The 17,664-nt window shown below is 42.8% G+C and overlaps 2 protein-coding genes across 11 annotated transcripts in view; one reads left to right on the plus strand and one right to left on the minus strand.

Moving 5' to 3' along the window:
* CUL3 (cullin 3) overlaps positions 1-12,941 on the minus strand; it is a 49,947-nt gene extending 37,006 nt beyond the window's left edge. Inside the window, exon 1 of one of the 2 annotated variants that reach the window (XM_031596372.2) lies at positions 12,772-12,941. In XM_031596372.2, the coding sequence (XP_031452232.1) occupies positions 12,772-12,837 (66 nt within the window). In that variant the 5' untranslated portion in view covers positions 12,838-12,941. Of the gene's footprint in view, positions 1-5,455; positions 5,630-12,771 lie in introns of those variants that run through there. The other variant, XM_031596373.2, reaches the window with a different exon arrangement.
* A 417-nt stretch (positions 12,942-13,358) lies between these two features.
* Positions 13,359-17,664, plus strand: part of LOC116230814 (putative guanylate cyclase soluble subunit beta-2) — a 35,868-nt gene continuing 31,562 nt past the window's right edge. For 2 of the 9 annotated variants that reach the window (XM_090147244.1, XM_090147242.1), the window contains exons 1-3: positions 13,492-15,718; positions 15,808-15,897; positions 16,753-16,899. Coding sequence is in view for 1 of the 9 variants with exons in the window: in XM_090147241.1 (XP_090003367.1) it covers positions 13,459-13,485 (27 nt within the window). In the remaining 8 variants the exon portion in view is untranslated. The other 7 variants (XM_090147243.1, XM_090147245.1, XM_090147246.1 and 4 more) reach the window with 7 other exon arrangements.

The following is a 17,664-nucleotide window of genomic DNA, read 5'->3' on the forward strand; positions in this document are numbered from 1 at the left end:
ATCCCAAGTAATAACAAAGCCTTTAAGTGATCCTCTTCCACAAATCTGAACACAGAATCAGAAACCAGATGTTCTTTCATGTTCATTCCCAGATTCCTTCTAACAGTTGAATATTTTAAAAATGAACTGCACAGCTTAAATACAGTTGTCATTCTTGTGCCTTAGTCAGAAGGGACCTTCAAAGGCCGTCCAGTCCAACAGCCCTGCAATGAACAGGGACATCCGCAGCTCCATCAGGTGCTCAGAGCTTGGAGCAGCCCGGCCTTGGATGCCCCCAGGGATGGGGCACCCACCACCTCTTTGGGCAGCCTGTTCCAATCATTCCAGTAGCTTTTACACTCTGTTTCACAAAGATACTTAGAAGCCAATATCTTTTCTCTGGACATGTGCTAACATACTACAGTTTATCCGAACATCACCCTTCCTGGGGAATGGGCAAGAGATCAAGTCCCTTATTGGCAGGAAAGATGGCTGTTCATAAGATGCCGTTAACTGGAAAACTTCCAGGAACTGCTGCTGCCCTGATGCTAATGATTCAAAAGATGCAACTTGAACACAAACATCTGAAAGCACAGAAGTACATCTTGAAGAAATTAAGACTACAACATTTGCACACATGAAAACAAAATCATATCACAGTAAAAAAAGTCTGCAAAGAATTCAAAAGGTCCTTTATTCTACCATACTGACACAATGCAGATACAGATGCATGTATTCCTTCTCTTTAACAACATCTGTCCATCCTATCAAATCCTCCAAGACTGAATCACAACCATCTCAGGCCAAACAGACCACTATTAATTCTCTCAAGTTTAAAGACTACAAAAAGGCCACATCAAATTTTTACTTTCAAAAATGTTGCAAACATCACCACTCCATTCTTCTGCAGTTTGCAGTCTTTACACTGCCAAGTGAAATGGATACATCCAGAACTGGATTACCGCAAAGCAAAGTTTCTTAAAAGTTTCAAAAATGTAGCCAACACCTGCCTTATCCTTTCTACCGTATCTTCTAGATCTAATGCCCAAAGCACTGGAGCAAGAACAGGTTGAAGTTTCAGAATGCAAGCATTTACACCATCTACCTTGAAGGAAGTGAGTGGATACTGGCAATTCAAGCTAGTTTAGTGGCTCTGTTGGTAAACATTTGCACCTAGTAATTGCAGTCTGTTCTCATTACTACTTCCTAGCTGTCAGCAGACAAAATGGGCAGGGACTGACTGCTGCCATCAAGAACCACCACCACAGTCCTGACCAGTTTCACAGCATCTCCCACCTCTTGGACTATCTCTTCACTTCAAGACAGGGAAGTCACCAAGATAGTACCAAGTAGTGCATTACATAATAGTTCAGCATCCTTAGCCTGGGTCCTTCATTCTGGAGGAAGCTTGGCTGAGGTTACCCAGAACAGGGCAGTAGCAGCACATTTTTGCCTCAGAACCTCATCAGTACCTGGAAATTTTATAAACCTTTCCAGTATCACTAATTTAAAATGCAAGAATTTGCAATGACAGATATGTTGCTTGAGTGTTTGCTACCAGAATCTCTCTGAACATGGCATTTTAAGATACAAAAGTACACATTCTTCAGCTATGGAATAGATAAAAATTCAGACTCCTTTGGATTTTGAAATCTTCACTGCTGCCTAGTGATCAGCATCCCTGGCAGAGGTGCACTGGCTACACTTGATCGCCAGAAAACATCATTGTGTCAAGAATTCAACAACTCCATAACCCACACTCTCAAATAAAAACAACTAGTCTCAGACAAACTTAATCATCAGACACAAAACTCCTGAATTGTACTATCTGAACAGGTAGACTGCTACATACATGAAAACATGAATGGAAGCTACGAAAGAGCAGGTAGAGAAAAAAAGTACAGAACATCCTGACCTAAAGCAGTTCTGCGTTTGGGTTACTACACCACTCTGGCCATTTGTTAAAAAAATTGCAGGAAAATCACACCAATCTGTCAACAAAAGTGGCCCAAACAACTCGCTAGACCTCAGCTCAGAAACCACAACATCCATCCATCCTTCCAACTCTACCAGACTTTGGTCAGAAGCATGCAGAATGCACAGATGAGACAAAGGGAATACCCTCTGTCAATTAAAACACCCAGGAGCTGCAGGATTGTAGGCAAAACCCCTCTCCTTCTACAGGTTGCTCAAACGCATTCTGCAGCAACGAAAAGCTGCTCTGGCAGCATGGACAGGAAGCGATAAGTAGATTAAAGAATGATTGTTTCTTAAATGATGGAGTTGCACCTCCCGCTCAGTGACTGATGGATTTGGTCAACCTCCAAGGCATTGTCTGAGAGCATTGCTGGTCTCATCACAAACCCAGCACTGTTTTGGGGTGGGGGCTTGGAAAGGAAGGGGCTGGGTTGGGTTTGGTTGGTTGGCTTTGATAAGTTCTATAGCAAATTTAACATTTTCCAAGAACTTCCTTTTGCAATAAGGCTAAAGCCCCACAAATAAAAGATTCTCTCATTCCTTCAAAAAGGAACATTTTCTTGCAGTAAAGCAGGCCTGACAGGAGCTTTGCCACACAGCAACGATTTGACTGTCTGTGAAAAGTTTCAAGTCAGTCTTTAACAAACAGAAAATGTCATTCCACAGCAATAATTTTACTGGGTTTAGAGAACTGAACAAATTTAAAGAAAGATCAGACTGATTTCCCTTCTATATTTTAGTCACAGCCTTAGAAGAATGACACTCATCCTGAACTAAGAATGCACTTTAACTTACCAGCGTTTGGTTTTTTCCCTTTCTTTTTTTCTTTTCTTTAAATCACTATTTCTTCTTTCTCCCCCAGTGCTCCTCTAGTAGCCTTACAAATCTGCAGTCCTGATGGAAAGCAGAAAAATGAGGCAGAACTCTCCAGCACCTGCCTCAACTGAATGGGGATTAAGGACTATATAAACTTGATAGGCAATCAGTTACTGAATAAACACAAAATATAGTCTAAAATCTTTTTTTTTTTTAATAATTTTTTTTTTTTTTTTTTTAAAAGCAGAAACAAGACACTCTAGAGAAAGTAATAGTTCTTAATTTAAATTGAAGCAGAACTATCAACTTTCTGATGACAGACATCTTTCCACTTACTGGCCTTTGCACACTTTTCCAACACTAAATCCACACAAAGTGTTTATAACTACTAACACACAACTATGAGAATGCATCATATACCCAAAGACTAAGGTCAAGTCTTCCACAAAACTGATTCACAGCATACCACAAGTGTAAAAGACTAAATATTTTGTCAGCTCTCTAAACATTGCTTGGGATTAAAACATTACCTTTTGATAGATGTAAACAGCATGAGCATATTACAACAGCATCCACTTCCTTCAGAGCAAGTTTCATGTGTGCTCACTCATTTCTAGTGCCTCAGATTTGCTAATCCTTTCCATTTTTCCATCAGAGATGCAAACTCATGCACTTCAAGTGTAAGTCTGTGGATAAGACAGACTCAGCCTTTCCCTCCCCTAACAGCCCACCAGGAGAAATTCACAAACTACATTATACTGTCTTGAAACTAATTTAGGATTTTAATTTGCAATTTATGATACTCAGTTTAAAAATACACCTTCAAATAGTCACTCATTCATACAGATAAAGGCAGAATAATACTTGCTTGAACAGTGAAGGAAAATGAAAGATGCTACCAGCCTCACATCATTCACTTATTGGTACATATGCATTAACACAGACCAGCTCTTAAGATTCTGTGAAAATAAATAAATTTTAAAAATGCCACCAGTCGGATAAGTAACAACACAGGACAGTCAAAGTAAGCAAATACTGTGTCCAAGATCACTTACACAAAGCCTAACTCTGCCTCATCTGTCTTGCTATTTATTTTCCATGGGGCCCAAACTTCTTGAAATATACACCTACTTTAGTCAGCAAGGATAGAAGGACATCCTCTAGGGAGTATGAATATACCATAACAGGGAGAGAGAGAAAAAAAAAAAAAAAGATGAAAATTAACTTCTCCTCAACATTTCAAAGCCTCTGCTAATTACACTGGAGACTTTATCCTAGAATTAAATGCTTTAACCAAAGATGACAGCAGAACGTTATTTAATACAGGTGCAAACTTTTGCCCACCTGCCACCAAGAGAGAAAACTTGCTTAGAAGTTGTAAATGAACAAAACTATTTGGTACTGTTTAAAGTTCTAGAACATCCGAATTGCTAAGAGGCAGAAAATTGGAAGTTCTAGTTCAAAAGACAGTTGTCACTGCTATAGAATGGAAGTGCTTACACAGCCAAAAGAGTGACACTGCCTGTATTATTAACCACGGCTCTTTCAGAAATATTCGATGACATTGCCACAGCACACATTACCACCATGCCTGAAAACGGAGAAGGATTATAAACCACCTATCATGAAACTACTTTCTTCCTACAATCACTTCAACCTAACAACAGTGAGAAAACCACCTATACTTTTGAAACCTCTCTTGCTAATTTGGAAACTGTTAAGAGCTGAAGTCTAGATCTTAGTTTACACTTCAAAAAGACTGATCTTTCACGCTTAATTTTGCAAGGTGACAAAAGAATTTTCAGACACAAAGTAACTTTTTGGCTTATTCAGTAATCTTTGTTGCTCCAACTCTGACTTTGCATTGATAATTTGAGGTGCAAATCGCACCCTTGCAGGGGGAAGGAGTAGTAGAGTTAGGATTGCTTAACTCAAAAAATAAAAAATCCACTCTGAATGACACAGAGGAATAAATACAAAAATTTGACATCCAAACTGTCCTTTTATCTCCTGACAAAAGAGTAAAACCAAGTATCAGTAATTTGAGGAATCACGAGAAGTGTCCTCTAAACTCATCAGAAGTAGAGATCTCAAAACAAATTTTCCCAAATTACAGTTACGGAAAAAAATTCTGAGAAGTTTGTGTAATGGCAGTAAATCCTAAGCACAGCTGGCGTTAAAATATCTGAACCTCCTCAGAAGAGAAAAGGAATGGAGCAGAGCTGAGCCGCCCGCCCAGCTGCCAGCAGCATGCTGGATGGTGCCGGGACACACAGGGACACTGCACCGCCCCAGCTCAGTGCCCTGTACCTGCCTAACAGGCTCTTCTCAGTGGTGAAGTGGCAGATGGTGAAATACTGGCACTAAGTTGAACAAACCAGTGGACATGCCTTTCACCATTTGCAAACATAGGCCAGAAGCCACTCAGCATTTCAATCTGCAATATAGTTCTTAAAGCAGCCAAGGACACGCTTTTCAAAGCCTGAGGACTAGTGAAGGGAGGCAAACAAGCACACAGCAAGTCCCACTGCCGGCCCACAAAGCCGCCTACTTGCTGAGCGAGCTCTTGGCTGCAGCAGAAGGAAGGCAGCTCAATCCTCCACCGGAATCATTTCCGACATGGCAGAGACTTCAGAGCAGAAAGGAAAATTGCCTACAACCTAATGACAAAAAAACACCAGACCTCAAAGATGCCACTGGGATGTCAGACTCCCTCCTTCCCCGTTCAAAGCACCCCAACATGGCACAGGCGGCCTCCAACGGCCCCAACGGCTGCCCGGCCTGCCGCTGCTCCCAGCTCTGCCAGCACGCGTCCACGCTTTGCTCCCATATGCCATCAAACTTTTCTCACTTCAATAGCTTACAGCATCAAGTAGAAATAAATAACATCCACTGAAATTTTATTTTATTTTATTTTATTTTATTTTTGGCTAGTCTTTTCCAATAGTGACTGGTAACATGCTCAATCTTATGCTGCCTAGGAGAGATGCAGCATGCCTCAGCCCCAGCAAAGTCACCAGGGAAAGCAGAACGCTGCACCAGCTGAGCAGGCAGCCCTGCTCCACCAATATTCTAAAATGCTTCAAAAATCAGCACAGTTTAAAGAGGGAAGCCATGAAATACACCCTTACATGTTTACAGCTCATCAGTAACACCACCAGATGTATAATCTGCTCTTGTTTACTCTTACTAGCATTACAAAAATTGGCCCGTCCACTGACAAACAGAGCTCATCCATAACTTTAAACAACTAAAACATGTTATCTCTATACATCTTACATACCACGAGATTTATTTAACGTGCAACAAGGCATTTTTAACCCTTCAAACACTGATTTTGTGCAGAACTAATTAAAAAATGTAGTCAGCTCCTCAGCAAGTACCATCCAAACATAAATATTTATTATGATCTTCCCCTCCTTGTTGTACTCAGAGATTAAACACAGAATTTTTTTCCTTCTCTAAAGCCTGTACATTAAAAATGCCTGTATAGGAGCTCTTTTGTGCAACAGTATTTACTTCTAATACTCCAAAGCCTGCACCTTTACAAATGAACCATTAACGATAAGTTTATGCTGGCTTTAACTGAACTTGAAACAAACAAAATCATCATACAATGAAAAAATGTGTTTGGGCATGCTGCAGTTCTCTATTAATGCTCTCCTATTTCTTGTCTCCTCAAAAACTGATTTGGAACAAGAAACTTATGCTCCCTCCTTCTCAAGAGTTGGTTTTTCACATGTTCAACTTCTAGCAACCAAAGACCATATCCAGTATTCATAAAATCAAGATCCTGCTTCACAGCAGAGCTTTTCTGGGGCTTTTTGTGAACGCTCTCGTTTGAGCTATCTTACAAAAATGTGTCCCAGTCTATCACAAAATGCTTTTACCACATACAGACAGATTATCAGACAGGATAGATCCGTGGTGGTGAAGAAAATTTAGAAGTTCCTGCCAAAGACTTGAGGATACGTCTTTGAAATTCTGAGAAATAGTGTTATGTTTCATCATATACACTTGTGCAAACAGAAAAAAGAAGCACTTTGAAAAATTATAACAATGATATTTATCCAAGAAAAAAATATCCTATTTCTGTTATATGTTGTTATGAATTTTAACATACAATAGAAGCAATTATTGATCAGTTTTTCTGCAACTCTCATAAAGCCCTTTCATCTATCACTATCCAACAGGGGAAAAAAATGGTAACTAGTGCTTAATTGTGTAGTGTACTACTGTACAATGCAATAATGGGAGGGAGAAAACTACTGAGCCGCCTGAAAAACTCCAACTGAATCAGCCAGTATGAAACCTTAACAAGCCAGTGGGGGTTATTTTATAGTCTTGCACAAAAATGACACAAATTTCAAATGCAGGCAAGAGCCACAAAGAACACTATTCTTTCCAGTGGCATACAGGGGCACGTACTCAAACCTCAGACCACATGGAATGATGACTGCTCAGAACTTGAGATCTAAAAGGAAAGTTAATAAACTAAGAAGGAAAGAACCAGAAAACTTGCAGCTGAACCCTGAATGCCTACAGAACTGAGAAATTCTAATAAGATTAGGTTATACCAAAACTGAAAGAGAATATGTACGGCGTGCTAGAAATAAACAGAAAGAAAAACCAATAAGTATTCAGAGGCTACCTTGGCATTAGTGTTAGCATCTTCTCAAAATGATACAATTAATGTTGGAACATTCAGACTGCTCATAGCATTTAAAATGTGTGCATATATTTATGTGGAAATGGGAAAGCCTCATAAGATTAATTGTCCAACAAAGAACAGGTGTTCCCATATTTCTGTAATTTTAGTTCACACCAAAACAACACTTGTTTCTTTTGATTAAGACAAACAGTGTTTTAATTTTTTGGTCTTCTTTATTTCCAGGTTATAAATGTACAAAAATGTTGTTATTAATGCTCTATACACTATGCATTTAAGTAGCCAAGATGCTCTTACAAATAAGTGCTTGAGAATATAGAACAATCAGGATTCATGAAGCCAACTATGGAAAAACACAAAGTGAAGTAGGTGGTTGCACTGAACTGCAGCACTCAGTGGAAATGAGTTATTCTGATCAGTCAAAGAAGCCTGCAGTCAACTATCTTCCAATTCTGTCCTCATGTTGTCCCCTGTATCTTTCCATTCATCTAACACACTCAGCAATACAGCAGCTATGCTCTGAAGAAGCCAAAGCAGAAACACAAATGTTGCTTGTCTAATCTGATCATTTAAAAATGTAACTACATTTTAGTGTGTTTTCTAGGGTCTACCTGTTCTAAGACACTCAAGCAAGATACAAAATTTACACCAACTTCTTGATTTGATAGATCTACGCATTACAAATTGCAACATAAACTTAACAAACTTCATATCAACTTGTATCATAAATACTCCAAGATCCAAAACAAACCGCAGAAGCAGTCAGCATTCCCTGAGGGGGAAAAAAATCCTTCTGCCTATACGAAGCTGAAAACAGCAGCTGCTGGTTTGAAGGGAAAGGAGCAGCATCGGTGGAGGTAGGAGCTATAGTACTTTCTCATGTAAGAGCTGAGTCACTTCTTCCACAAAGAAAGTTCTGAAAACTCAGGAGTAACATCAATTGACAAACTGGACTGACAGTGGACTTTTTCCATGAGACTGCACGAAACGAGAATTTTCTTGGGCACAAGTATTTCAAATAAAAATCACTGAAGCATACAGACTTGAAACACTCATTCTGTCTCAAATGCATGCGTAGGATTTCTCCAAATGCTTTCCAGAATTCATAATGTAACCATACAATAGTGATTCACCAGAATAGACAGTTCTGAGAATTGGCAAAATACTATTTTGCAGTCTTGCTATAGAGAGGGAAGACAGCTCTGCAGGAAACAAAACTGACTAAAAGCACTAAGGTTAAAAAAAAAAAAAAAAAAAAAAAAAAAAAAAAAAAAAAGGAAAACACAAACCCAAACATACAGAGCTCTAGAAATCAAACCCACTACCCTACCACTAGGTCATGCTGGTTTTCAGGAACATCTAGCCACCAACTTTAAGGTGACCATTACCAGACTGATTTAAGAGAGGGATGAGCTCTTGCAAAAAAATAAAAAATTGTTCAACATAACTTAACATTACTTGCATCAATTTTGAAAATTAATTATCAAACCCTTCTTGAATTCTCATATACTGTTTATTCCTGTAAGAAATGGGCATTTTTTATTTTGTAAAACTTTCCAATCACAACACATCTAAGGCTGCTATTTTCCCTAACCAGTCACGCCAAGCAGCTCAAGCACACTTGCAGGAAACCTAATTTATTATACATGCCAGATTGCAGCTGTAGACATCTCTCCAAGAGCTTGAAGTGCAGAACTGTCATTCTTTGGCACCACCTTTCAGAGGTCAACTAAATCATGTTAAAATTAGATTTGCTGTAAGATTGTTTGAGAGGTTTTGAAGTATTCCTTTAGCCAGCAATAACGGGTTGGCTGAGAGCTAAGCAGCGGGAGGCAGCCTGAGACTTGAGAGTACTTTCAGCTGGGGGAGGGTGTGAAAAACAACCCCCAGCATTTCTCAAAACCAGTGCAATGAACCCATGTTTTGTGGGAGTATCAAACCTGTATTTCTGCATAAGACACGTACTACATATTTTGCAAAAATACTACTGCACTTCTCCAAATAATAAAAAAATTACAAGTTACATTCCACTTACATGAGTGACAATCACTTGACATTTCACAAATTATATTCTTTTAGCATCTAGCTACAGCGTATTTCTATTTTTTCCCCAGTGTTTCTGAATTTGAAACATGAAAGTTTAAAGGTTGCTTAACCAAAGAGAACCTATAACCACACAAGAATGTCCATACACTAAATTCCAACTCCTGCTTTAATGCTGACCCTACACAGAATGGTATCGGACAGTATCTGACACAAATAGAGAACAGCTATATGTTATAAAGGAGTTAAAAGTCCCAGAAGTGGTTACTGAAAGCAGCACAATGAAAGCCTTCTGCTATGGTACGTGAGATTACTTAACCACACCACCTCCTCCTCATCAGTTTGCTCCATTGGGCACACATGAAACTTTCACGAGCTCCTGAAATTTCTGATGCAAAGATTATCACTGTCATTAATTCAAACTTGACATGAGGAGACATTTCTTTTTAAGAAGTTAGTTTTTAAATTAGGCAAAGAAAACACTTTTTTCCTCTTGTGAACAGAAAAAAAAAAAAAAAAAGATGGTTAAATGTGCAGGAAATTATTTGCCTTAATTATTTTTTTAATGGTTTTACAGTCAATTAACAAAATAGTATGCCATGTGCTCAAAGTAAGAAAAGACCACACCGTGAGGTAAGGAAAAGTACATGGCACATAACAAGAGTTAGCAAAAAGTAAAGGAGACCTGCCACAATGGCTACTCTGCTGACAACTACAAGAAATTAACAATAAAGAATCTAGAAAAAATACCAAAACATGAAGATCACTCGGTAAAACATTTGTAGTTTTAAAGGTGTTTGTGAAATTCTACTTAATTGCAAATAAAAAACATGCGTAGTATTATTTCGCAAAATATTATTTGATCCCTCCTTCAGCTATTGCAAGATACAACAATGACAGAGAAGAAGTTTAAAAATAAAATATAAAAACATAAAAAGGGACAGAGCCTACGTGCATCGAGTTTCCATAATATTGCTATGTTCCAGGAACCTTACCCATACAATCTGGCTGCTTCTACTTTCACACAACAGTTAGCAGCGACCTCCGAGCAAAAAGCCAACTAAAGCAGAACAAGGAGACCTAAACCCACAAAACAAAACCTGAAGAAGCCAACAAAGTCACCTCTGAAGGCACTCCTAAATCAGTAGTGAAGAGCAGAAGCACCAAATGTGAGATAAAAGAGTGAAGAACCATAAGTGAAGTAGGAATAGTACACACTCTAAATATAGACTCTATCCCGCACACAGATGTAACCTCATTGACATGAGTAATCCCACTGCAGTCGCTGGCACCATTCACAGGACTAAAGCTACACCAACACTTGGGGCTCTGCAAAATCTGTGTTAAGATTTTAACGTGGACTCTAACTATTGACTTCTGCAACCATGCAAGGCAAAGCCCTCCAAATCTCTTAACCAACTACACGCTTCTTCTCTATCAACGCCTGATCTATCAACAGGATTGTCCACTAAATGTCTCAGAGAAGAAAATCTACTGAATGAAACACCTGGAAAATTACTGTCAATAGAAATCACCAAGCGTTTAAGATCTGCACGCCCTGATGCCTATTTGTACTTACTGTTATTTTAGGGAGACAATAATTCGGGGAGCTTTGATGGTTTTGTTTAGAATTTTAATCTAAACATATTTTTAAACTGAAAAGAAAAATGTGAACAAGAATGGTTTTAGAAGAAAAGAATTGATGACAATGTTTGCATTTCTATAAGAGCAGAGATCTTCACCCACCAACTTAATTTCATGTGCTTATTTGTAAAAGCACTGAAAAAAATCACTTGGAAAGTTGATCTCATTTGTTGAGTTTGCTGGTCCTGGCTAACGCATATCCATGCATTCAGTTCTAATAAATGAATCCGTTCAAGTCAAAAGATTGTTTTGGTTTTTTTTTTTTGCTGTAGTTGGTTATAAAATGTACACGTTATTTATGTCATAGTTGATTTTTGTATAGCTTTTCCTACTTTTTGTCAGTAAAGCCCCAGCCACGTCGCAGGAAGACTTTATTCCTACAAGTCAGAATATCCAAACAAAACTGACAATCTTAAAAAAGACTGTTGAAAGAAATACATGCAATTTGGAGACCAAAAATCTCTCTCCAGCTAGAAGTCCTATGCTTTACAGCTCACTTCTTTGTTTTGACTTTTACCACTAAATGCAACTGTTGATGATCAGAAGTAGAGGGAAGAGGAAAGCAGTCAGTCACATTACAGTGACTAAAGAAGCTGCTGAAAATATAGACAATCCTCCAACTTTATCAGCAAGGTTTTTCACAAAGCAAATATTCTGATATACTTCTTGTCAGTAAATAAGATAAACAGATACGCCCAGCTTCTCTATAAAGGCAGGGCTCATTAGTTCTCTACTACTACCTACCAGGATCAGGCGTAACATCAAAAAGTTACGCTAAACCCCACATGCCAGTGACTCAACTAAGTAACTTCTTTTTAACACACACATCGGTGCATGCATACACACACACACACACACACACACATGCACTTCCTGGCAAACCTCAGGCAGACCAAAGCTTTCCTCTGTACCTCATTTCTCACCGCCATTAACAGTCCTGCAGTTGTTATTCTGTTCTAAGCTTTAATTGAACCAACTGTCAAAACACTGCAAGCTTTATGGCAGAAGAAATGAACAATCGGGCTCCTTCCCATCCGCAATCCAAGGGAGGCACGGCATGCCCACGGCCCTACAGAACACGCATAGAAGTTACCTGTGCCCGACGTTTACAGCAACAACTGGCACTCCGCCACCTAAGTCTCATAATCGTACGACTGAGAGCCTCTTTCACGGCGTAGAGAGTCAAATAAATTCTCGACGAGGAAACTCTCCGGAAGACACAAATGAATACCACCCCCCTTCCGGAGCTAACCGGCGTCGCGGACGAAGCCGTGTAACCTTCCACTCCTTCCCCGAGGCCTCTGCCTCGAAAACAAAGAGCCGACGGCCGCCTCCCGCCCCGCCGCCGCGCGTGGATTCCCCGCACCGCGGTGCCTCAGGGCGGGCGGCGGGCGCCAGCGGGGCCCCGTTCCGCACCACCCACCGGCGGCGGACCCGCAGCGCCGCTCCCGGTTCCCGGCGGTTCCCGGCGCCTCCCGGCCCGCTGACAGCCGCCCGCCCCTCGCAGGCCCGCGACCGGCCCGGAGCTCCCCCCGCCCCCCCCCCCCCCCCCCCCCACGGCTGACAGGGCGCGAGGCCGCGAGGCCTGCGGAGGCCGGGGCCCGGCGCGGGCGGCCTACGGGCCCGGCGGGGCCGGTACTCACGGGGAAGGCTCGGATCCGCATCTTGGTGTCCTTCCGGCTGCCCGTCCCCTTGCTCAGGTTCGACATCTTCGGGGCCGGCGGCGGCGGCGCCCCCCCGGGGAGGGGCGCGGAGGACGCGCGGGGGGCGGCGGGGCCGGGCCGAGAGGCCGCCGGCGATCTTCGCTGCGGGCTGCGGCCCCCGGGGCTGCGCGGAGGGCCGGCCGGGCCGCGGGGGGGGGGAGGGGGGCGGGGAAGCGGGAGCGGCGGAAGGCGAGGCGAGGCGGCGGCGGCGCGGGGCCCTCGCTCCGGCGGCGGCGCTTCCTTCACCCGCCTCCTCCGCCGCGATGGCGGACAAACATCGCTCAGTGCGCAGGGCCGAGCGCCCCCCTCCTTCCTCCTCTTCCCTTCCCCTTCCTCTCGCTTCCTCCCCTCCCCGTCCCGTCCCACCGCCCAGGGCGCAGCGACGAGGGACGGATCCGGCCGCGGCGGCGGGCGGGCGGGGGCGGCGGGAGGGCCGCGGGGCGGGGCGCCGCCGCGGGGCGGGGGGAGGGGCGCGCCTCGCCGCTCTCGCGAGGCTTCCGTCGATCTCGCGAGACCGTCCGGCGAGCCGTCACCGCCGCGGCGCGGAGCGGGCGGAGGAGGCGCGCGGCGCCGATTGGCGGGGAGCCGCGGTGGCGGCGGGCGGAGCCGTCCGCGAGGGCCCGGCCGATGCCCGGTGCCGGCAGCGCGGAGCAGGTACGGCGTCGCGGGGCTGCGGGGCTTCCTCAGGCCCGGGCACGGCTCCCGGCGCTCGGACGGGAAAGGTTCGCGGCGCTCGGGGGGGCTGAGGCCGGGCAGCCCGTCCCGCGGTGCCCGCGCTGACCTCCGCTCCGCTCCGCACGGGAGCGGCACGCGGTGCTCGGCCGCCCTGCCGCCCTTCGATGTCTGCAATTCTGCCCCTCTGAGTCATGTCACCCACGGGCGTTTCCCTCCGCGGAGACGCGGAGTGGCGTGATGCAAGGCGTTTATTTGTGTTTATGTTTTGTTCCGCCGTCACGGTGCGTGCCTGAGAAATGAGGGTGCCACCCGAGGCGGTGCTGACACGGGCACGGAGCTAAATATAGGCCGCTTGGGAAAGGGCAGGTGCTGCAGGAGGGAAGGGTGTTTGGCAAGCGCCAGGGCCTGTGAGCCGGCAGCAGTACAGATCCCCAAAAGTTAGGCTGGTCAGCAGGAACGTAACGCACCAGGCCTGACTGCGGGTAGGGGATGGAGCCTGAAAGCTGGGTCTAGAGATCACTGGCTTGACGTCCCGAGGATGCACGCCACGCAGACAGGAAGAGAATCTCTTCTAAGTGACTCCTAGGACTGGATAGCAGGGCATCCCGCTGCACGTTCTTCCTGCAGCTCTGCTTAACTCTCCCATCACAGCTCCCCTCCAGGAGCCTCTGCAGCACGTGCCCTCAGGACACCAGAGAACTTCTCTGAGCTAGTTTGCTTTCTGAAAGAGCAACTGCGTCCCTTTTGTCTCTGTGTTTGTTACAACCACTTCCCACTGGGACTATAAACATGTTAGTACACTTTAATCTGATCAGAATTAAGTATACGCCTGGAGAAGATATTATATAACAGCAACATGATAAACAATGATTGCAGCAGCACTATGCAATGCCAGTGAGTCCTTCTCAAAATTACAGCGTAGTCAATGCAGATCAAACAGATGAGATGAGAGGGGAATGATTGCCGTTTGCTAATACAAAGAACACAGATTCCACATTGTTTCCACATCATTTCAATATTTGTTTTGCTCCTAAGTGTTTCCTTTTCAAAATTAGGACATTTTCAGACACCGTCTTTTTCTTTTCCCCTCTGTAAGACAGCTAGGGCCAAGTAATTTGAAAAGTTTTGGTTTTGACTTTTGTAAAAAGAGCTTGAAAGACTAAAGTGAAACATAAATTTGTACTGGAATGCGGTTTTCAATTTGAAAATGTTACAAGAGTACTTTGCAAAAAAATCGGTGTTGTTTTCAAAAACCAAGGCTTTTCCTAAGAACTGTTTTTGTGGAACTGACATGTCTTCTTCCAATAAAATTAAAAAAAAATAAAAATAAAAAATAGAACTGCTGAAAACCATCCCTATGTGCTTTTCCTGTATCCATTGCAGCAGGTTGCTCCGGATTAACTTCTATTACTGCTTTTGTGCTTCTTCTCCTACTGGTTTTATGCTTATGGCAGCCTAGGAACGTTAGCTTCTTCCTTTCTCTTCATCCAAGTTGTGTGTAGTTTGTGAGTATTTTAAACTAAAAGTTTGAAAAGCGCTGACTTGCCCTTAGTTGCTGTTGGTTTAGGCTCAATATGCTGAACAAAAATAAAAATACTCATACTTCAATTCTCATGTCAAGTAGTTTTATTTTACACTGTGAGCTTATAGATACAGCACCTTATCACAAGTATTGCTAGTGCTAACTTTATTATTAAAAGCTGAAATTGCAGCCTGAGACTTGTTTTTGTGTGGATTTATGATCCAGTGGGGATATCTGCTGCATAGAAATTCACTCACTGCTCCTTCCTTCATGTCTGAGGTCTGTTCTGTGACTGTGCAGGATGGAAACAACTTTTTTAGTGCAAAGTTTCTACTTCCATTCATAGTGTGCAAAATGAAATTTAGCTAAAAGTTAAGGCTTTGAGCTTACACAGATGACTAATTTAGAGGTTCATTAAGTGCTTATAATGTTAATTCTTGGTAGGTCAAAGCCAGAAACAAGACAGACGGGTGGAGGACAGATTAACATAGGAAGAAGTAGCCGCCCTATTGCTTAAACAGATCATCTCAGCTATCTCGCCTGCAGATCTTCTGTATCTTCTGTTGGTCCTGCAGCCAAGTAACGGTTTGTGTGGGGAGGAATGGGTTCGCTTCTTGAACATTCAGAGTTTTTGTGTTACAACAGCCTTACACACATTTTCTGCCAATGTCAACCACGTGCAACTATGAGGTATAAGGGCCCTCAGAACAACCTGTATGGAACAGAGAAGAAATCAATAAAGCAGCCATTTACTTTTTTTTTTTTCTTTTTTTCCTGAGGTCATATCAGTCCTCCTCTGATTTTAGATATCACTGATATCACTAAATATGTTCACCTGAATGAGACGTTACCATCTTTCCATCAGCATGGTAAGGATGACCCTTCTCATTGACTTGTTTATCTTGAAGGTGGCACAAATCTTTAACTACTTACATTCTATCTTTATAATCTGACTTAGCACTCACCTCAGTCATGCAAAGAGTAGCAGAAATTTTGGAAGAAAGTGAAGAGTGCATTACATGAGAACCAATCTTAATTTACCTTCTCATAATGCAGACTTTAAAACCGGAGCAAGGCCTTTGTTTAAGATACAGAAAAATATTCCCTGTACATCTGAGGGAATGCTATTTATTTCACACTGTGACCTTTCCTCATTACGGCTTGATTGTGCTCCACCAAAGTCAGGATGTTTTGGAAGTAAATATCACTTTCAAGGAATCATACATGCATAATTCCCCTTACTCTTACAACTGTCAGCAATATTTGACTATTAAAATAAACAAGGAGAAAAAAAAAAGATTTACATTGCAGCAGGAAACAGAATGACCCAGTCCTGATCCACAGAGAACCCAAATGCCTCACTGCAAATACAGGCGCAGATGTTTTAGGGTTTGACCTCTCTCTATAAGGTCCCATTGCAGGAAAAAAAAGGAACAAAATAGCTTTTGCATGTTGCTGTGGGAAATACAGCAATTGTGCTCTCTTTAAAGCCCAGAACAGGGGGAGGGCTTTTTTTTTTTTTTTTTTTTGTACATGACTGCACACTTTGCATGTGATATCTGCTTTCAGATTTGCATGAATATGTGATGTAGTAATCATAACTATAAAATAGTCTCTTCACTTTCCTTATCTTCCCCGTTGGGTGATACAATTAAAAAAATCATTCTTTTTATCACAACTTCTACAACCTAAGGAAAAATCTGTATTTTTTTAACACCACACAGATAGGCACCAGCAAAACAGGCATCCAAAGAGCGAAGTACAGGGCAGATTTGAATTGAGCGCGTGGAGGATTCTGCCAGAAGTAGTTCTGCCAAATGCAGAATCTTATTCAAAATCACTGAAAGAACAACAAAGCTCAGGACACCCAGGTAAATGTATGCTTTTAGTGCCCTGTCTCTGTTCCTCCTCTGCAGATCACAGTAATGTCTTGCTGACTAACTTTGTGCGCACGGGAGCTGTGCTGGTCCGGTCCCCAACCCACAGCTAGCTGGTGCTTCCACCTGTGGTGTGCAGTCTGAGCTGTGCAAAAGGAAGACAGGCAGCAAAAGGTTTTTTTGCTTGCTCGTTCCTTATAACTTTGGGCTAGGCTGTGTTTAAATAAAATTTCTGTTTCATTTGAATGATACCACAAATAGAGTAAACATTAAAATATGACAGCCTAAACAGCTCAACTGTTCCAAAATCAAAACAGTCTGAAAATACTTCCAAACATTCTCACAAGCAGGAAGGAAATGAGACTGTGGCACTGCTCAAGCCCTGCTCTATCCATCAGCAACCTGACTCAGCAGGCAGAACCCCTGCTGGTGTGCCCATCCCACAGCCCCACTCCTTGCCCAAGTCCTGCTGGCTCTGGTTGGTGCAAGCAGGCTGCCTGTGCTCTGCATGCAGGGCCTGGCAGGAGATGTGCTGAGGCTGCTGCAATGAGTGCATCGTGTAGTGGCACATTTCAGAAACAGGTCTAACCAGACAATGTACATAATAACAAAAATTAATGCTGTCCAACCAGTGCTGGCTTCCCTTGCAGTACCTGACCCACTTCAAGGTTGATGGAATAATACATGGAATAATAATGAAGTCCTTAACAGACTGATTCAAGTCTCCGTTCAAGTGCAAACTTATGCCTGTAATGCATG

The sequence above is a fragment of the Phasianus colchicus genome, chromosome 10, assembly GCF_987193195.1.
Source record: "Phasianus colchicus chromosome 10, bPhaCol1.hap1.1, whole genome shotgun sequence".
In the NCBI taxonomy this organism is placed as follows: domain Eukaryota; kingdom Metazoa; phylum Chordata; class Aves; order Galliformes; family Phasianidae; genus Phasianus; species Phasianus colchicus.